The sequence below is a fragment of the Malus domestica genome, chromosome 15 (assembly GCF_042453785.1).
Source record: "Malus domestica chromosome 15, GDT2T_hap1".
NCBI classification, from domain to species: Eukaryota; Viridiplantae; Streptophyta; class Magnoliopsida; order Rosales; family Rosaceae; genus Malus; species Malus domestica.
In genome coordinates this window covers 44,514,933-44,536,403 of record NC_091675.1, presented here as the reverse complement: position 1 = coordinate 44,536,403, position 21,471 = coordinate 44,514,933, and the positions used below count along the sequence as shown (strand labels likewise).

Here is a 21,471-nt window from a genome sequence, read left to right as displayed (position 1 = left end):
TGCATTTTGTGGGAAAGTTCATAAGTTTTAATATAAATCAAAATCTATGAGAATTCATTGCTACTTATTGAAGATATCAAAGATCAGCCAACATTATCAACTTTAATTTTTATGCTCCACAAGATCCATCCTTTAAATCATTTTATACATCAAATATTTATTGACGAAATTAATATTTACTAAATTATCATGCATTAATTGAACGAATATATTTTTTGTATTGACAAAGATAAATATAACAGTTAACCAATGGGGAATCCGTTATCCGGTGGGTATGGTTATGGATAATACCCGATGGTTAATTTGCGGTTATGGATATGGTTAATTTTTGTGGTTATGGAGATGAATATAGCATTTTCGTCCCTAAACCGAACCACTGCCATCCCTATCCAATACCATAAAATCAGCTAGTAAATATAAATTGTCAACCTTAACAATAACATCTTCAATGACTCCTCTAGGATAGGTAATTGAGCAGTCAGCCAATTTAATAATGTTGGAGGTTGGCCTTAGCTCACCTTCACCTAAATGTTTAAAAACAGAATAAGGCATTAAATTTATACTAGCACCTAAATAAATTAAAGCACTACTAAAATCACAATTTCCAATGGTGCAAGAGATAGTAAAATTCCCTGGATCTTTCTTCTTTGGAGGCAATTTTTGCAATAAGACCGCGCTGCACTGTTCTGTTAGAATCACTTTCTCAGAATCCACAAGCTTCTTTTTCTTTGTGCAAGCGTCCTTCAAAAACTTGGCATAAGATGAAATGTTCTTGATTGCATGAATTAATGTTAGATTAATTTGAACTTTAGCCGAAGTCTTCATAAAATCTGTCAACTGTTGATCTTTAGATTTAGGCTTCAACCTTTTGAGATAAGGCATTGGAGGCACATAAACACGTCCTGTAGTTTTTGTGGTAGCGTCTGCAGTATTTTCGGATCTGTCTTGTGGTTGCCCAGAATTTTCAGAAATTGCAGAATTTGCAAAAATATTAGATTTGCAAAATGTCCTGAATCTGTTTGTGATTGTGATACTGTTTGACTAGGAAATGTACCTGGTGCTCTTTCTGAAACCTGCAACGCAATTTGCCCAATTTGTTGTTCCATATTTTTCATTGTTGCATGCATATTTTGGATTTCTTAATTGGTCTGTTCAAATCTTGCATTTGTAGTAGTTGCTAATTTTTCAATTGCAATCTCCCAAGCAGGCTTAGGTGCAACAGGTTGTTGTATCTGTTGTTGAAATTGTGGTTTAGCATGCTGATCTTTATCCTACTTTAAATTAGGATGATCTCTCCAACCCGGGTTGTAGAAATTTGAATATGGGTCATTTTGGGGATGTTGAAAAATTATTAAATGCATTAACTAGTTCCGCTGCAAACTCTAGATAAGCAGCTTTATGTGGACAGCTAAAAAGATCATGGGTTGTCATGCTGCAACTACTGCAGGCAGCTTGTAAAGGCTGCTGTACAGTAACCTGTGAACCTGGAATTCTTTATAATAACATGTCAAATTTTGCATCAAATCTTTCAAGCTTTTTCTCTATTTTTTCAATTTGTGCCGACACATATGGAGAACCATTAGACATCTAAAAAACAGAGCTAGATTATGGCTGCTTAAATGCCCATTACTATGTATCTGTTGTCATTTTTTCAAATAATAAACACGCCTCTTGTACATTTTTATCCTTGTACGAACCTTCGCATGAAGCAGAGTTTTTGTTGTCATATTTAACCCTTTGAAAAATATATGCATTTGATCAGTACTGTTAATACCAAAATGTGGACATTTTCTAATCAACTCTTTTAACCGTTCCCACGCCTCATGAAACTCTTCGTTTGGTTTTTTAGCAAAAGATAAAATTTGAGTTCTAATGTCAAGAGTCTTTGAGGTTGGATAATACTTGCTTAAGAATTTTTCATTGAGTTGGTTCCAAGTGCTAATGCTTCTAGATGGAAGTGTGAGGAGCCATCTCCTTGCTTGATCTTTCAATGTGTAAGGAAATAAACGAAGCTTAATAGATTCGGCTGAAAATCCTCTCACCAAAATATTCTTACATCCCATTAAAAGTTCGGCAATGTGCATGTTAGGATCGTCGGTTGATAACCCATGAAATGTAGGTAGAATATTCAACATGTGCTGCTTTATTTCGAATGTAGACCCTTCCTCCACTTTCGAATAAGTAATTCAACTTGGTATGTTAGTGGCATGAGCTGTTAAAGAATCACCCAAATGCTAACCTACCTCTGGAATAACAAACGCCATTTTTTTCTTCGCTGTGCAAATCCTTAGAAAACAAATATTGCAGAAAAGTCCCTTGCAGGGAAGGAATCGACTACAGATTTTGTTCCCTGCATCTCCTCCTTAAAGATTGCTCAGGTTCTGGATCAAATGGAAACAATTTCTGCACTACTGAACGAGTGCTGACCATGCACATATTGTTGTAATATGCACTGTTGTACTGCTGTAATATGTAGAAAAATAATAAAATGAAAATTAATTTTTTTTATTTATATATATATATACACACACACACACAACAATAACTAACTGAAAATCTGATTGGAACGAATTATTTTAAATAATCCTCGGCAGCGGCGCCAATTTATTGATAGGGATTTCACTACAAATGCAAATGGGTTAAAAACTCATATGATACTTGCAAGAATGACAAGGATATTGTAGTATAAATGGTTCTCGCAAGGTCGTTCTCCACAGGAATTATTAAATAAATCGAAGCAAACCAAATTCCAATTAATTATTGTAAAGCAGAAAGTTGAGATGATTGGTTTTTATGACCTAATTTAATAAAACAAATGTTTTTGATGCACAAAACCGGATGGTCTTGACACAATGTAAATCCGACCGTGAATCTGCAAGAAATGTAAATAACACAAGATGTATCGTGGTTCACCCCAATGTTTGGGCTACGTCCAAACTGATATTGTATTTCTCTGAGAAGATTGTGAGGGAGAGGGAGAGCTTCTCTGTGAGGATGAGAGCTTGAGGGTGATGGGGCTTCAGGCCTAAGAATTGGCCTCCCCTAATTGTGAGGGTGAAGGGTCCTTTTGTAGAATAAGGGCTTCTCACTTATTACATATTTGCCCCTCTATTTATTACATAATTACATTTGAGTTCTCCGAGTATTTATACGAGGTCTAAATACGGAGGTCCTAAGTATGGTATAAACAGTAGTCCCCCAAGTCTTTAGTCAAGAGAGTCTTTTGGTTGGAGACTTGAAATGCAGTCCATGTGTGGGCCGAAGTAAATAGATGTCATCTAGAATTGATACTTGATATGAGGCGGTACCCAATCTGAAATGATTCTTAACTAGAAGTAGCATATGTTGTGAGGCTGTTCTGCTTGTGGCTTATGTTGCCTTGGTTGGCTCGGCTTGTGGTGTTTGAAGGTGTGGGAGTCCCTTTTATAGAATAAGGGTTCGCTCCTCAATACATAAATATGGGTTAGAGTTGATGCTTGCAGCGAGGCAGTCGCTCAGTAGGCGGCGATGCTCTTTAATGATGGTAAGGGAGTCCCTTTTATAGAATAAGGGCTCGTTCCTCAATACATGAATAATGGGCTAGAGTTAATGCTCTCTAATGATGGTGAAGGAATCCCTTTTATAAAATAAGGGCTCGCTCCTCAATACATAAATAATGGGATAGAGTCCCCCAAGTATTTTTCATGAGGCCCAATATATGGTACATAGTGTAGTCCCCCAAGTCTTCGGTCAATAGAGTATGTTGGCTGGAGACTTCAAATTGAATCCATGTATGGGCCGAAGTGGCAGTTGTTCGGATGAGGTATTTGTATACCCTGCACTGAAGCTTTGTAGGTGAAGCTTTACAAGTGAAGCTTTTGAAGCTAGAGCTCTGTAAATGAAGCTTTCGAAGCTGGAGCTTTTGTAAATGAAGCTTTTGAAACTAGAGCTCTGTAAATGAAGCTTTCGAAGTTAGAGCTCTGTAAATGAAGCTTTCGAAGCTAGAGTTTTGTAAATGAAGCTTTCGAAGCTGGAGCTTTTGTAAATGAAGCTTTTGAAGCTAGATTGACATGAGTGATGCTCATGAATGTTTATGTTGATTAACATGAGTGATGCTCATGGATGTTGACATGAGTGATGCTCATGAAATGTTAACATGAGTGATGCTCATGAATGTTGACATGAACGATGGTCATGAATGTTTATGTATGATTGTCATGAGCATGGTCTATAATATCCATAATATCCCGATATTTCTATCAAAATTTCCGTATTTTTGGACTACTGATATTTTTTTGGACTACCAATATTTCCGATATCATCGATATTTTAGGCCTTGCTAAGTCACTCATGTATCTTACCATGCAATGTATAAAGTGTAAAATATTGTACTAATTCATTATATATAAATGATTATAGTGTGTTTAAACTTATTTCATTAATTACTACATATTTTCTACACTCATAATGTTTGCCAGCTCACTATATAATCAACTTAAATCAGTTATATCTATCATGCAATGCACTTCCTTCTAATTTTTTGTGATAAACTAATAGATAATTGACTAAATAAACATCCTGCAAAGTTTCAATAAAAATTTCCAAGTTTTTCTTACAATTTCCGTGGTTTTTATTCAATTTTTATCGATATCGATAATATCCCAATATTTCCATCGAAATTTCTGTGTTTTTGAACTACCGATATTTCCAATATCATCGATATTTTATACCTTGGTCATGAGTGATGCTCATGTATAATTTTTGGAGTACTGGACGTACTTTTGATCACCTGGTTGGTGATAATAGCGGCAGGTTGTCGAATAATTTTGGAGTACTAGGCATACTTTTGATCACCTGGTTGGTGATAATAGCGGTAGGTTGCCGAATAATTTTGGAGCCATAGGGCCTGGCTCTTTTGGGCATATGGGCCTTCACCCTCCACATAACCTTCCAACCCATTATTTTTTGGGCTTGCTTTTATTTATTTTTTTATTTTTTATTTTTTATTATTACCCTCTGATGGGGTAACACAAATGTCTCTGAAAGATAAGGAAAATAAATTACATCATTCAAAAATAAATCCGACCCTTTACTCAATAGGTCACGCCCATAATTCCCTTTGTTGCATGCCATCACCACCGCAATTATGTCTGCTTCTTTTTATCTTCTTTTGCTTTCTGCTTTTGCTTTTGCTTTTCTGCTTTGTTGCTGCTGGGACCTTGTAGTGGGATGGCATGTGAGGAAAGCCTCCATTTTCTTTTCTAGCGCTCCATGGTCCACGAGTCACAACATGTTATCCACTGCACTCTTGATTCAACAGCTGTTGCGCCAGATGCTAATTGCTCCCTAAAGGTGGAGAACAAATTGCTTTCAGTCCCTTCAACATAACTTTAACTGTTGGAAAGCTGCAAAAGAAAAGGGTGAAGAGAGAGGTTTCTGTTCTCGATACTTTGTGTCTTCACGCACGATGCACATGCTATCTGGTATGCGTGGGCAGCTCCAAAAGAAGCTAAGTCGGCATGGGTTTATTCCCGAAGATGTACCAAGATGTAGCTTGAATGCAAGGAACCCAAGTATACTTCGTGCTGTTCTTGTGGCTCGTTTGTATCCAATGGTGGGTATATTGCTTCCTCCAAATCAGTAGCCAAGTTTTTACACAGCTCAACTTTCCTGATCGGCCAGCCCAGCAGCAGCGGTGAAAACGGCTTTTTTATCTTCAGTTCCTCACCGGGAGTCTCGAAGCTCGATCGGCTCGTACTGCTAGTCTCTCTCGAGTCACCGCCTCTCGAATCGGTGAGCGACTCACTTCCTCCGCCGCCATTGTCAGCTGAAGACTTAACAGACCTAATTCTTTTCTTCTGCAAATTCTCTTTTTTTCTCGTTAAAGACTTCATCTTTTGAACTTCTGAAAACGCATGAGCTGCTGCGTTTTACTGAAACCATCAGCTTTCTCTTCTCTTCAGAAACAACATGAAATCACAGCGACTTTACAAATCTTTTTCAAATCCATACTGAACAGGAAGCACAGAGTGCGTTTGGCGGAAAATGGCGATTTCCCAGGAAACCCAAGCTTTTGAATTGGCGATTTCCTTCTCGCGGAGGCCATTGGATTGGTCGAGATTTGGGGCTGCCGCTGCTCAGTCGGTTGGTAAGAGAAAGAGCGAGAGAGAGAGAGAGAGAGAGAGAGAGAGAGATCTGTGGGCTGAGAGGAAGCAAAGGTGTTGTTCATGTCGACGTCTGCCTTCTTGCAGACAATGTTGGTGAAACGGTGGTCGACACCTTTGTTGGAGGTCAGGGTAAACATAATCTTCTGGTTCTCACTTTAAACTAGTAGGCCCAATCGGAGCCCATTGCTTGAACTGGCAGGCCTTGCCGTCAGTGGTAGCTCTGAATTTAACGGCGGATTTCAAAGCAACGCGACGTTTGATGCAGATACCGAAGCCATGGGAGCTCTGGAGAATTGAAAAATGTAAATGGGAGAAATGAGAAGCTCAAAAAGCGCGGAATTGGCGATCGGCTTTTATAAAATGAAGGCGTTTTGGTGAGGTTGTGCTCTACGTTGAAATGCTTTGGGTTGTTGGGTTTTTGCAGATTCACAGTGGTGAGGTTTGATGAAAAAATGAAAGAGAACCGATATAGTTTTTTGTGTCGATTCCCACAAACGGCGCCAAATGTTGATGCACAAAATCAGAGGGTCTTGGCACAACGTAAATCCGACTGTGAATATGCAAGAAATGTAAATAACACAAGATGTATTGTGGTTCACCCCAATATTTGGGCTACGTCCACACTGATATTGTATTTCTCTAAGAAGATTGTGAGGGAGAGGGAGAGCTTCTCTGCGAGGATGAGAGCTTGAAGGTGAGGGGGGTCAGGCCTAAGAATTGGCCTCCCTTAATTGTGAGGGTGAGGGGTCCTTTATAGAATAAGGACTCCTCACTTATTACATATTTGCCTCTCCATTTATTACATAATTACATTTGAGTCCCCCGAGTATTTATATGAGGTCTAAATACGGAGGCCCTAAGTATGGTATAAACAAATTTAATTAATAAAAATAAAACAATCTGCAATATTAAAGCTGAAAGAAAAAGAAACAGTTTTTAAAATACCAATTTATAAAAGCACTAGGGTTCCACCATCACCTAGCAATCCTATGCATTTTTACCCTTTACTTATGATCTACACATGCCACTTTGAAGGTTAGGTTTTCCTAATATATATCCTACTTGGAACCTCCAACATATAACGTATATTTAACATGCAATCCGTCCGAACGTTCGGATCAAATATGAACATGAGAGACTCATTAAGTTTTATGAAAAACCCTTTGAAAAACTATGCAACCCTTAAGACGTGGTGTTCATCTGAAGTGAAATTACAATTATTAACCACAAGAAGCCAGCGTCAATTTCAGGAACCTTCCGACCAAAATTGTATCAAATTACTTTTCTAAAGATCTTAATGGTGATAAGACATTAAGATAATTAGATAGTTTTAATCACGGTGATGAATAATTCAAAGTGTGCATGCAATCAATCATAAGCAATTAAATAAGAATCACATATTCATGCTAAGGCTCAAGGCTTCGCCTAGTAATAGAAATTAGTTACGCATATTCATAATTGAAATCATAGAAAATATTATTAAGAATAAAATGAATGAAAACACCTTAAAGTAGAAAATCTCCAATAACCCTTGTAATTACTCTATATCTCCAAAGTTGCATAAAAGAAAGCGTACTGAAAAACTATGGACGGCAAAGCAATATATGTTGCTATCCATCGCACAAACCCTAAAAACCAGGTCCTTTATTCCAACTAGGAAACTAAGAATAATAACAAAATATCTTAGAAAATAAAATCATAATTAAGCTAGGAGAATCTGCCAAGTACTTGTCCAGCCACGTTTTAGTCTCAGATATCCTCCAAATCCGGCCCATGATAACTTGTTTTGAAGATCGGGACGTTCTGAACACATCTCCAGAAAGCCATAAATTCATCCGAGATCATATTGGACTCCAAAAACGCCTAAAATGTCACTATTCCAGCACATCGCATTGCTCCTCTATTTTATTGCCAGAAAATAATCGCTTAGTAGAAAATTATGAAACTTTGACACAATCAAGTCAACAGACTCAGAAATCACTCCAAAATTCATCTGTTTGACTATGTTTTGTTCTAGAGGAAGTCGAATGTCCTACATTGAAAATACATAACAAAGTATATAGTATAAAATCGACTCATCAGTAGCGTTCTAGAATTCATACAACTGGCCCCACTTAGTGAAATAAGACTTTGTGATTGTTGTTGTTGTAGATGTTACTGTACGTATAACTGCATTTGTTCCGAACTATTTAAATTTTCATCTTGAATGTCCTTAACCACTTAAGATACGTGTTCGTTGCGAGTCTCATCCCCTCCCACATGAAATTAGTATGGAGAAGGGATGTATGGGGAAAAAAAATGCTTTTTTTATTTTTTATTTTGTTTAAATATAAATGACAAAATCTTTGATTGACTATACAGCGGAACTCCAACATATTCCCCCAGCTACCCGAAAATGAAGGGTTCATAACAGGGTTCTGTACCTGTGATACTATAAACCAGTTACACAGAACAGCAGAGGTTTCTATTTACACTGCTGCTGAGATTTCGTTACCACATTTCAACATCGTAATGTTTCACCACCAGCGGCTAACTGGTCCATACATTATTCACCTTTCACGTATACGATAACATGACGCAGCACGGCATGTCGGACCAACAATTCTCAACCCCGTAAAGGGCTATTTCTTCGCAAACAAGAATGGATGGCTACGGTGACTATTACGAAGGGTCTAGAAAAGGGGATGTTGAGGAGCAATTCAAGTATAGGGCTTTCTTTGACGCTCGGACATTCTTGAGAGTCATCATTAGTTTTTGTCTCTCCCCTTCGACCTCTGCAAATTGAAGGCTTAACTGGGAGTAACGGTCATGCATGTCTTTGAGTTCTGTTTCCACGGTAGTATATCTTCCCTTAATCTCCAGCATGTCTTTAATTAGCTCGTTGATGTCTCTAAAGCTGTGAAACACTGCTTCCTCATCACTGTGTTGTTTCACGAAAGAACTGGAAAAGGGAGGATGTCATGTTAATTATTGAACTCAAAAGAAATTGTATTCCTAGTTGTGCTAATTTTCAAATAACCACTTTTTCCCCTAAAGGTCCAAAAACCAATAGATGAGTACATTATGAAATTCTTCTGGTTTATAATCGTACAAATTTAGCATCCCGTGCAAACCCAAAATACACCAAAGCCGGAAAGAAATTACCAGTAACCGCTGCAAAGGTTCTAGTTGACATGCATCTAAAGTCTAATCACGAAATTGATAATTTACTCAGTTATATGTACCTTTGAAACTGGATAATTGATTTCTTCTTTGCCCGCAATGCTTCAGCAAGTTCAATTTCCAAAGCTAGCACCCTCTCTAATGCATTGCCACTGCAAGAAAATTCATTGAATGAGGGAAATATATTTCCCAATTCTTCATTTGCCTAGTCAAAGATCCGAAACATGAAGTCAGTTCAGGGACATGCTTATACGAAACATGATATAGTTCAAGGACACGCTTATATTATAAGTTGTAAGGATCACAAAGTTATTGACCTTCTTTAATTGCATAATCTCTCTTTGTAAACCAGGAAAATTTGGGTCAAGGTGTTGATCATCGATTGGAAGAAGCAAATTTTCATGTTTCATCCTTTCCAACTGCAAGAAGATTAATACAGATAAAAAAAGATATGCTGCAAAAGAAAATTATATCTCAGGACCTAGATTCTAGAAACGATGTTGAGAAATTATTATCCAGTTCCTGCTCCCCAACTTTAGAAGATGAAACTGTAGCAATACAAAAGTATTTGCTCACTTGTGTTTGTATGAAATACATACCTCCTTATCTAAGTTTTCCATGCTAGACTTTAAGCTTTGGGCCTTAAAATTCTCGTTGGCAAGAACCAAATGCTTCATGTCGGTATTAAGAGTATCCCTTTGCTTTGAAAGTACAATACTAGAGATCCCATTTACACCTCTGGATACAAGATCATCCTGTCCAATGATGCACATATATTGTCAGCGACCAAAATTTCAGTACATAAACATGTAAAATAAAACAAAGTAAACCTTTTCTTTGGGAGAAATGACTATCCTATTCCTCTGCTAGAGATAGGCGGACTTCAAAATTTTGAAGCCTAAGCAAATCAATTACCAGTCAAGCACAAATTATTATCGCCTCTAGGAGAACAATATGTAAAGTTCGAAGAGGCTACTAGAATAAGCATACATAATCAGCAACACAAGTACAAGCTATGAATAACACATTCATAGCCAACTAGGCAGCCATATTGTAAAGATCATACTTGTAGTATTCTGAGTTGACCTAATGTAGGACTTCTTTCATAATTAGATTTCACCATTATTTCATGGAAACGTTGACAACTTTAATTGTGAACAAGGAGTTTAAACCTTCGAGGACTGATAAAAACTGGTAGTACCAAAGTCAACACGGAGTGCTTTGACTTTCACACCAATGGTGATACTTTCTAGGAAATGAGTTTAAGGTGAAAGCAGGGGACGTGAACTGAGTAAAGAAGGGCTAGCACTAAATGAAATAGGAGTGCTATTAGTTAGGTAATATATGGAGCAGCAACTCACTGAGGCACTGTCAACTGGTATAGTAAGAACTATAACTTCAGAAGAACCATCCAAACTCACTATGATGGAAAAGGTAGAAAAGCATAGCAAACTGAAAGCACGTCTTTAGAGAGGGCAGAATGATAAGGCAATCTTTGTTCACCTTCCCAGAACTTAATGGAAAATACTAACATGCATAGTGTATATAAGCTAACATAAGCATCTGGGTGCTACACATTTGCACAAAGAATTAGAGGTTTCAAAGTAGCAAATTACTCTAATATAGATAATCCTCATAAAAACAGTTAATTACCTGCTTGGAGTTTATATTATTGAGTACATTTGACTGGTCTGCTTCATCAATGGAATTCATGCATTCACGCTGAGATGCTTCACCATTGGCTACATCTAGCTCAGAAAACTTAGCTAAAGTTTCCTCTGCTATTCTGCTGCTTTGCAGGCCAGATGTGTCTGCGTCCCTCTGATAATTTATAGATGATGACGTGCTCTCAAGCAAGTCCTTTGCTGAGGTGAGTTCTAAAGCAATTTTAGCTTTTTCCTCGTTGCACTTCTGCAAAGATGCTTCAAGCTCTTGTTTTTCTGCCTTGCAGCACTCGAGGCTTATTAATGAGCATTCCTTTTCAGCTTTCATCAGGTCATATGCTTTCATTATTTCACGCTTTTCAGAAAGCACTGAATGTAGGTCAGACTCCAATTCCAATATCCTCATTCCTAGCTCTTCATTTCTCTTCACATTAGTAGCTTCTGATTTCTTCTTGTTCTCAACTTCATTGACTGCATCTTGTAATTTCCGGAGCATCTCCTCACTATGCTTATTGGACATAGCAAGCAGTTGTTTCAGTTCTTGCAGCTTGGTTTCATATTGTTCTTTGATGAATACAATTCTTAAGGACTCTGGCATGGCAGCTGGTGGCCCTCCTGGTTCTTTTTTATCCTGTGCATGGAGTCCCTCGGCATAAGCCTTGTCTTTAAGATCCTTAAAATGGATGGACAAGTTTTTAAACTCTTCCGTCTTTAAGACCTGTTCAGCAACCTTCTGTGTAAGCTCTCTACATCTATCGTGCAGCATTTCCATTTCATCCTTACATCCTTCCAGCAAGGTTATCTGAGCGGACTGTTCATCCAACTTGGCTTTGAGTACTAAAGCTTTGACTTCTAGTTCTTCCTTGGAGAATATCAGGTTATTGATCTCTTCTTCAGATGTCATTAGAAGATGTTCCAGCCTTTCAACCTCAAGAGCAGACTGATTTTTATCCATGCGGACAATATCCTCCGTATTATCAGCTCTTTTATTGTATTCCTCAAGTTCAGTCCTCATTGCACTGTTTGCATCAAGAAGTATCCTGTTTTGAGCACTGGAGGCGTCCAACTCAGATTTAAGGGAATTGAGACTTGTCATCAAGTGAGTGTTCTCTTCAAGGTAATGCCCTTCGCTAGCAAGACATTTGTTAAGCATATTATCTACATTAAGGAAATTGTTGCGAATATCAGAAACTTGGCTATCTGAAAAGTGCAGTTTCTGACACAGCTCTTCGATCACGACCTCATATTGAGTTTTTGTGAAAGTGAGTCCAACATCAGCAGCTATTGAAAATTCATGCATTTCAGATAACTGAGCTTCCAAAGCAGAGACTGAAGAACACTCTTCACGAGCATCTTTAAGACACTTCTCAGAATCCAACAGGAGACGGAGAACTCTTGATTTTTCTAGCTCTAGCTCCGATACCAATAGTTTGAGATGGACCAGCTCAGCCATCTGTTGATTGAAATCTAGCAACTGACTGTTCTTCTCATTCAATTGGGAAGTCAGATCTGTAATTCTACTCTCTGACTTATCTCTGAGATTTCTCTCAGTTTGCAACTCATCTTGCAAAGAGAGCAAACTTCCTTGCATACTATTAAGCTCCAGACAAAGCTTGAAAGATTCTTCAGTTTTATTCTGCAAGGACTCCATTAAAGCTTCTTTCTCCTCTGATAATTCTGCTACAGTCGGGTTATACCTTTCTAGTTCTTCAATCCTTGTCTCATATTGAACTTTGGTGAAAGTGAGTCCAACATCAGCAGCTATTGAAAATTCATGCATTTCAGACAATTGAGCCTCCAAGGCAGAAATGGAGGAACACTCTTCACGGACGTCTTTTAAACATTCCTCAGATTCCAACAAGAGACAGGAAACTCTTGATTTCTCAAGTTCTAGATCCGATACCAATTTTTTTAGATGGACAAGCTCAGCCTTCTGCTGATCAAAACCTAGCAACTGGCAATGCTTTTCATTCAATTGGGAAGTGAGATCTGTAATTGTACTCTCTAACTTATCCCTGAGATTTCTCTCCTTTTGAACCCCATCATGCAAAGAAACCAAACTCCCTTGCAAACTTTTAAGCTCAAGAGAAAGCTTGGAAGATTCTTCAGTTTTATCCTGTAAAGATGCCATCAAAACTTCTTTTATCTCTGAAAGCGCTGCTATGGTGAGGTTACACCTTCCTAGTTCTTCAATCCTGGTCTCATATTGAGCCTTTGTGAAAAACAGTCCAACATCAGTAGCTATCGAAAATTCATGCATTTCAAACAATTGAGCTTCTAAATCTTTTATACATTCGTCAGAGTCCAACAGGAGACAGGAAACTCTTGATTTCTCCAGTTCTAGATCGGATACCGATTGTTTGAGATGGACCAGCTCAGCCTTCTGCTGATCAAAACCTAGCAACTGGCAATGCTTCTCGTTCAATTGGGAAGTGAGATCTGTAATTTTACTCTCTAACTTATCTCTGAGATTTCTCTCTGTGTGGACCTCATCATGCAAAGAAAGTAAACTCCCTTGCAAATTATTAAGCTTGAGAGCAAGCCTGGAAGATTCTTCAGTTTTATCCTGTAAGAACACCATCAAAGCTTCTTTTTCCTCTGTTAATGCTGCTATGGCCAGGTTACACCTTGCTAATTCTTCAGTTACTTTCTCTAATGCCATAAATTCCTCAGCAAGGCCCTCGTTTTTAGAAGTAAGTTGCTGGAGCTCCATTTCTAAATTATCAAGATCAGACAAAAGCTCTCTGTGCTGTTGTGCATAATTGTCTTCAGCTTCAGAGCTAATCTCGGGTCTGTTTGCAATGGCCTCAACTCGTAACTGGAGCTTGTGAACCAGCGCACTCAAAACATCTAGTTTATCCACTGTACCTCGTAGATCATGTTCAAATTTCTGCTTCATCATCAGATTATCAGATTCTGCTGCGCGTAAAGACTCTTGAGCAATATCTCTTTCTTGCACTAGGTCTTTCTTCTCTTCAATCATCTGGACAGTCTTTTCATATACCTTGTTCTGAAACTCTTCTATTTGCAACAGTACACCTGTTAAATCTTTGGATTCCAAGTCTTGACAGACAGATCCACCGCAAGGAGCCAGGCTTTTATACTTTAGGTCATAAGATGCCAACAGATTCCATAACTTACCCTGTAGAAAGTTTACAATATTCTGCAGATCCTCCTTCGTGCAAGCAAGCTCATCAAAGTCAATTCTGACAGATTTCAACTCTTCCCGCAAAGAGGAAAGTCTATTTTGTAGAGTGTCGTTTTCTAAGGTTTCCTTTTGCAACAAATTTTCCAGCTGTAATTTTTCAGTAGTGCAGGCCTTGTATTTGCTCTCATAAGTTTCATATTCTTTTATCATACCTTTCCATTCAACAATCTTCTGGGTAAGAAGACCATTTTCACTGGTAGTGTTTTGTAAATCTGCTTCCAAAATTTGGTTCTTCAGAGCCAAGTCATTGCGGATCGAATTACAAGTTTCCTTGTATTCATTCAGGCAGCGAATCTCATCCAATGCAGTCTGCAGCCTCAGCATCAATAACTCATTGGACTCAGTTGAAAGCTCCAGCTGGTGTGAAAGTTCATGCATTCTCTCTTTTGTCAATCCGAAGTCAGCACTTGCTTCAACCAAAGTAACTTGTAGAGTCTTTGAGAATACATCCAAATACACATTCACCAGATGCACCTCATAAAGTTCTTCTTCAATCTTTTGGTAGAGCCCCTTCTGTAAGAGGAGGGATCTTCTCAAATCGTTTGATAATGCATCCCCATCTAACTTCTGATTCTTTGTCTTGTAACATTTATTCTGACACTGCAAATATTTTGCTGACAGAAAATCCTCTGAATCTGATTTCCGATTCTGCACTGTTTCTTCACACTCCTGAAACCTTGGAATCAAAGAATCTTCAAAAGCCTGCTTAATGAGGTTCTCATTAGTCTCATGCATGGACTGAACCTGGAAAGAAAGCAATTCAAGGTCCTTCTGTAACTGGTTCACTGCAATAGAGTAATTCATGCATGCCCTTTTAAGAGCTGCTTCTGCTGTAGTAGCCCTTCTTTCAAACTCCTTGTTCAGAGAGTCCAAATCACACTTTTCTTTGGAAAATATTATTCGCTCGTTGTTCATGTCTTGCTGGATTCTCTCCATCTCAGAGTTAGCAGATGAAATTGTGTACATGCAAGTAGAATGCTCATTTCTGAGACTCTGCAATTCTCCCATCATCTGTCTCTGGTTTTCCTCAAGTTCATGAATGAGAGCTTCATAGTAGCATTCCATCTGGTCTGCTTTCTTTGCAAGGCTTTCTCGATCAGCTCTCAACTCATCCAACTCCCTTAAAAGTTCAACAAATTTCCCTTTCATTGCATTGGCAGCATCTACAGTATCAAAGTCTTGCGACACCAGGCCAGGTATGCTTATACAATGAACCGCACCCTTGAGTTTATAGAAATCTGCATCCACCCTTGTTCCTAGTACTAATTGCTCACCTTTATGTAAAGTCATATCATCAGCCTGGTTTACGCTTGTCATGTTCATCCCTGAACTTGCCTGCCCAGTCTCTTGTTTGAGAACTAGCAAAACACAAAGCAATGCCTCGAAATCCGAGTGACAGGACTGGAAGTTCCTTTCATTTACTCCCAAGATTGCCTTCCTCTGAATCTCTTTTAATTTATCTTCCATACTTGAAAGCCCCTTAAACCACCTGAGGTGTAACTCATGAAAAATGTGAACTTGGCTTGTCTCAATACTTTCTCTGCGGGAGAATGGAATGGTTAAATTGAAACTTTTTTGCTCCTCAAGATCTTCTTTTAACTTTGAACATTCGGATCTCAGTACGGAAACTTCTTTTGCTAATTGTTCTCCAGAAGCAATTTCAGCATCAAGTTGAAAAGAAATTTTTTTAGCGTCATTGCCTATTTCATCAGCATGAAGCTGTAAAGAGCTCACCTCCTGCTTAAGCTCAAGAATGGATAATTCAGCAGCTTCCAAGCTTCCTCTAAGCCTACTATTTTCCTCATAAGTATTTGGCAAATCAGCATCTGCAGAAAAGTCAGAACCCCAGCTATGAGCCCACTCGCTGGTTCCCTGTGCCAAGAATCGCTGATCAGTGGGATGTCGTTTCTCTTGTCCAGGACTTTGACTAAGGGACAATCCCCCTAAATCACCAGAGGCGGTACTCTTAATACTATCAATCTCATGGGTGCTAGACGTGTCATGTTTCTCAGCATATAAACTTTCTGAAGTATTGGAAGAACATTCAAATCCACCAGTTGAATCTGCATACTCTTCATTCGGGCCAGCCCCCTCTTCAAGGGGAGAAAGTTCTTTGAATTTAACCTTCGAATTCATCTGTAGAAATAAGAAAACAGCATATATTATCACAACATATGCAAAACACCTATCACAAAGATAATAACTCCATATGGTAAAAGAAGTCATATAATGCACTGTGTAAGTTTGTCAATTTGTGTCAAATAATTTGAAATTTTCAAACAATCTTACAATTACAAGAAAAAAGTATAAAATTATCACTCTCAGAATTTGTGAGAAAGGTTAAGTTTCTCAGTAACCAACTCGACGGATATACACATAAAACTCTGCAAAAGCAGGACCTATCTTTCTCATCTGTCAACCCGTTAATGCTTGAACATCATAGCAGCAACAGTGAGCCTAATTTCATCTTTAATAGCATAAACGCATTCTGAGAAAGGTGTTTCTTTTGGCCGGCAGCATGTATCTTCCACACATGCATGACAAACCTCAGAGGATTAGTCAAGGCAAATCATGTCATAAAAAGACATGCAACCAGCATACACCAGACAAAAAGAGATAGAGATAGATCCATAGATGTACTATCACAAGAAAGAGTGATTGAAATAATATTTTTCCAACCCTATCTCCTATTTTATTGAGTGTGTTCTGGAATTTCGGGACGTTCCATTAGTAATTTCTGTCTTGATTTGTCTTGAGTATTGTATTGAATGTGGTTTTGGTTCTATTAATGTTTAGGTTGTTACGCCAAGGTGCACTCTGATCTATCATTTGCTCCTTTTTCTTAAAATCTTTTGATTTCTTTTTTAAACAAAATACAGAGTGAAATAAAAATGTCAACAGAAACAAACATATATACTACGGGATAAATAGAGACAGAAGAGAACGACTAACCTTATCCATCTGATCATTCACTGTATCTTCAGAAGATGATATCTTTCTAGTAGTGGATACATCATTTCTATTTTGGTCAGAGGTTGTTCGTAGACCACTCTCTCTGAGCTCCCTCTGCTGCTCAAACTCTCTGAAAGTAAAAGAACTACAAATTAACAACTGAAATTAGTTAAAGCAATATGTTTACATGTTTTAATGCTTACCTGAAGCCAGTTTTAGAAGTTAGCAGCTGCACTGTGACCTGGCATGGAATAAGACAAAAAAAAAAAAATTTGCTAAACACGATCATATGGTAGTTGCCAACCAGTAATAACAAATTACTGGAAGCTAAATGAGAAATCAACTAGTTTTCCTAAGATAACACTATGTCTAAAATAATTTGAACTTCAGAGATTCTCACATGTAAAACAGTTCCAGAATCACATCCAAGGAGTAGAAGTGCAACAGACGAAGGCTTTGAAGCATCAGCATAATCAGCAAGGTTGATATTAGTCTCGCCAAGGATACTAGACCTTGAAGAACCCTGATGTCAGTTAGATTTAGGCCAAAGACAAAGTTAAACTCAGTTTAAACAACGTAATGGCTGCAGACAGTTGCTCTGGCGGTGATTAGGGACTAGAGAAAACTAGGTTATAAATCAACGGAATTTGAAGCAGAAATCTATGAATACATAAAAATTCTGGAGTATTACCATGGTTACCACAAGTTTGTAAAGCTTCTCATCGTATTGTTTGGTTTTAGTGTCTTGTAGAAGTCTTGTAGTTTCATAGATAGGATCTCCCCATTTACAGGTCCCATTCCTTACATTTGCCTTGGTAGTTTTTGCAGTTGCTTTTCCGGAATCAGCAGGTATGAAAGATATAAACAGCTTATCCCATCCGGTTTGTGGAACCTGAACCATGCAGAAACATTATATTTAGTCGTAGCATAGATTGTGGCTGCTAGATATATAACACCACGTTTCACCATCATGCTATGGGAAAAATACAAACTTAAGATGGCTTTCAGTTACACTTTAAGCCATTAGCCATAAGAAATTATAATTGAATAACAAGTCAACTAATGAGATCTATGGGCTTGCATTACTAACATGAAGTTTACGTCGATTTTAGATTACCTTACACATCATATGACACAACTGAATACCAGATTCAGGCCAGGCCATTGCCAGGAAAATCCCAGTAGTGACACATACAACATACAAAAAAGTTGACAAGACAAAGCCTATTTTTTGGTACAATCTAAATGAATCCAGATTGACTGCTTAGAAGATTTAATTAACACTGACTAATGCATCATTAAGCAGTTGACTTAAAGACATTCTATTTCACCTTACAATCCAGAAGTTTATGCACGGGTTCTATAAGAAGTGAATACAAAGTGGGAATGTATTAAAACTATCAACTAGATATAGTTTCAGCAGTAAATTCTAATAAGTTACAACTTACATTTGTGGCATGGAATTGTAGCCTGAAAACCACTTTGACTTTTGTCTTCTCAAGCTTCCACCTAGTGACCCTTGACATTACTAGATAGTCTATCTATTTCTAGTCAACTGTGGAACCTTGATGGTTACACTCTCATTCTCCTGCACCGTTGTAAATCAATTAAATTCAATCGCATTGTATCCACGAAAAATGGAAGGTAAGTTGCAACTGATCACGCAAACTAAGAAGTGCATCTCGTGGATGATCATAACTAAGCCAGAGAAACAAAGACATATTTTGGTGCTCACAATTGCTTATAAACCAAGTAGAAAAACAAAAGGTTAGATAGGCAATCCCCTTTCCCCCTCCCGAAAGTTGAACCAGAATGTGAATAAAAAATGCTGGTATAACCAAGTAGGACCATTATCAGAAATAGCATACCAAAAAGGTCATATCATGCTGCATTATCAAATTCAAGTAAATGCATTAAGGAAAGATCATCATCAATTTTCAACATTAACAGAAGTCAAAGTAAAACTAAAACCAACACTTGTACAAGAGTAAGATTCCTATTTGGTCTAGTCAGATTCAGCAACATCCAACAAACTAATCCAAGATTTTCCTTTTTCCAATCAGTTTTCTGCTCTCAGTAACCAAACAGAAGAAATGTAATCTAAGAGAAAACAAAAGGTTGAGCAGGGAACCGATTTGGGAAAGAATCAAATCCAAATTCAGAGCACATTGCCTTGTACAACCAGGCAGGGACTTTCCAAAATAGAAAACCCAGAAACAATTTTCAAATCCCAGTTGAAAACACACCGGATCCAAACCCAGAAAAAGAAAGAAAAAAAAGCTGGGGAAATTCAGATGGCAGCTTGCTGCTAGGACACTGAACCCAAAGAGACTTGACAAAATACCTAAAACGACGCCGTCAGAGAGAATCCCATTTCCCAAACCAGAAATGGCTAGCTAAATGTGGAAATTTTCAAAAACCCAAATCACTGTTTGTCCAGAACAACAAATCGTCAAAACCCCATGATTTGTAATTTCAATATAATGTCAACATGCAGCTAAAACCACACAGATACTTACATTACAAATGTGAAGAAATTCAAACCCAATTATCAGAAACGCCAAAAAATTGCAGTGGGAATGTGATGGGAACAGGGGCAGCAGTAAAAACTAGTAAAGATAACACCTTTGAGTCTCAAAATTCAAAACCCATAAATAAAATATAAATTAAAATACATAAATGTGTGGAGTTTTATGAAAAAAGAAGATTAAAAATGTTGGGTGATATTATATTGCCAATGGGGGTGCAGTACCTAGCTGTGGATCTGTAGAACAGTAGAGGGTGCTTAAGGTGGAAGGAACAGCAAGTAATCTTGGGTAAGAAGGTAAAGACTCTGATGAGAGAGAGAGATTGTCAGTGAGTGTGAGGTTTATGGGTTGGTGGCGTAAATAAGCAGTAAATGGAGGGGTTAAGAGCATTAGTAAGGTGAGAAGGTGGTGGCTTTCAGCTCAAATATCAACTTCAGGTTCTGGAAACCCGCCAAAGCCTGCATTTGTCTGTCTCTTAAAATCTTCATTTTTTAATTTTTAATTTTTAATTTTTTTTTTCTGCTTTTTCTTGTGGTGATGTCATTGTCGTCTTGGTATGTGTCTGTGACTCTGGGTTTTTGCCTTTTACTACTGTTGGAGTAGTTGGATCTTTGGTACAATACCTCCTTTGGGTTTTTGACCAATTTCGCACTAATTTGGTTTTATGTGAAGAAGCAATAATGATAGGTGCTAAAATGGTAGTATTTTTAATTTTAAATGAATAATCAGATAATTTAAATTACATATTAATGAACTCTCATTGTTAATCAAAACTTTATCAAATTATCAATTTAATTCTCTAATTAAAACTGAACATGAATAAGAAATATGAGCATAAATGTAATTTTACACAACCAAAATTTTGCTTTTTTTTTTAAAGCCTCATCTACATGTGATTCTAACAGATCTCCAATTAAAGAGAACTTTAATGAAATGACTTAGGTTAAGTTTGTTTTTACAAAAAAATCCGTCACTAACTTTATTTAATGTAAAAGCCTTGAAATTTAATGAAAATGACAAAAAACAATATAGTAAGGGCAAAAACTAAGACCTCATAAATAGGAAATAAGCCCATGTGCAAAACAAATTTTTTTTTCTTCAACTAATACTCCTAACGAAAACCCCGTTCCATCAGTCCAATTCCATTAGAAAGTTGCTTTTCCATTATGCTTTGAATTGCATGAAAAGTTTGTCGGGGCCATACTCCCATTGTATATTTGTTTGATTGTGTCTGCATGAAAATGTGAGAAGAATGGAATTTAAATCAGAGCCATCGATCAAAAAATTGCATGATTAAATTTGACATGTTCCAAATTGGCAGCATCGCCCCACCGCTTCCTCCCTAATCTACAAAACTAGAACCTTCATCCCCAATTATTAGTCCATTATAATTATTTAATTATTAATTTATTAGCTATTATAAATAGGCAAAAGTTAGAGAGATAACCTTTGCTAGGAACTGGAGCGAAGCAATTGCAAAATATTATACCAACACAAAATGATTACAGAGGAAGTGATGTATATTATTGCTATTAGTTGTGTTTCTCTTCAAGTCTAATTTGATCAAATGTAGTGCTCTATTTATAGAGCAATCTCATAGAAAACAAACAAATGACACTATTAAACTTGTGAAAGGGTTACTATATACATGTGGGCAAACATACCCACTATTTTACAACACTCCCCCTTGGATGCCCACATATCAACATCAGTTGCCTCATTAAAACTTTGCTTGGAAAAACCTAGTGGGAAAAAAACCATAGCGAAGGAAAAAGAGTACAACTTTACCCGGATGGTGTTGAGCATGCTTA

At 37.6% G+C, this 21,471-nt stretch overlaps 1 protein-coding gene and 1 non-coding gene across 5 annotated transcripts; one reads left to right on the top strand and one right to left on the bottom strand.

Annotated features, from left to right (window-relative positions):
* The first annotated feature begins 1,770 nt into the window (after positions 1-1,770).
* On the top strand, positions 1,771-1,877 carry LOC114821873 (small nucleolar RNA R71). The gene has a single exon (XR_003769710.1). It is a non-coding gene; the product is annotated as a small nucleolar RNA R71 (small nucleolar RNA).
* A 6,711-nt stretch (positions 1,878-8,588) lies between these two features.
* LOC103401862 (uncharacterized) lies at positions 8,589-20,110 on the bottom strand. 4 transcript variants are annotated; one of them, XM_008340573.4, is made up of 12 exons: positions 19,652-19,758; positions 19,477-19,560; positions 18,581-18,720; positions 17,824-18,024; positions 17,533-17,655; positions 17,336-17,373; positions 17,133-17,262; positions 10,962-16,316; positions 9,908-10,063; positions 9,626-9,727; positions 9,371-9,513; positions 8,589-9,087 (listed from the first exon to the last, which is right to left on the bottom strand). In XM_008340573.4, the coding sequence occupies exons 3-12, from the start codon at positions 18,656-18,658 to the stop codon at positions 8,808-8,810; spliced, it is 6,606 nt and encodes a 2,201-aa protein (XP_008338795.2). In that variant the 5' UTR covers positions 18,659-18,720; positions 19,477-19,560; positions 19,652-19,758; the 3' UTR covers positions 8,589-8,807. The 4 variants fall into 4 exon arrangements, 3 of the variants coding, with proteins under 3 accessions (XP_008338795.2, XP_028949421.1, XP_008338796.2); XR_011576025.1 differs by lacking the exons at positions 19,477-19,560; positions 19,652-19,758 and adding an exon at positions 19,885-20,054 and having other exon boundaries at positions 9,626-9,762; XM_029093588.2 differs by lacking the exons at positions 19,477-19,560; positions 19,652-19,758 and adding an exon at positions 19,885-20,110.
* Between the last annotated feature and the right edge of the window lie 1,361 nt (positions 20,111-21,471).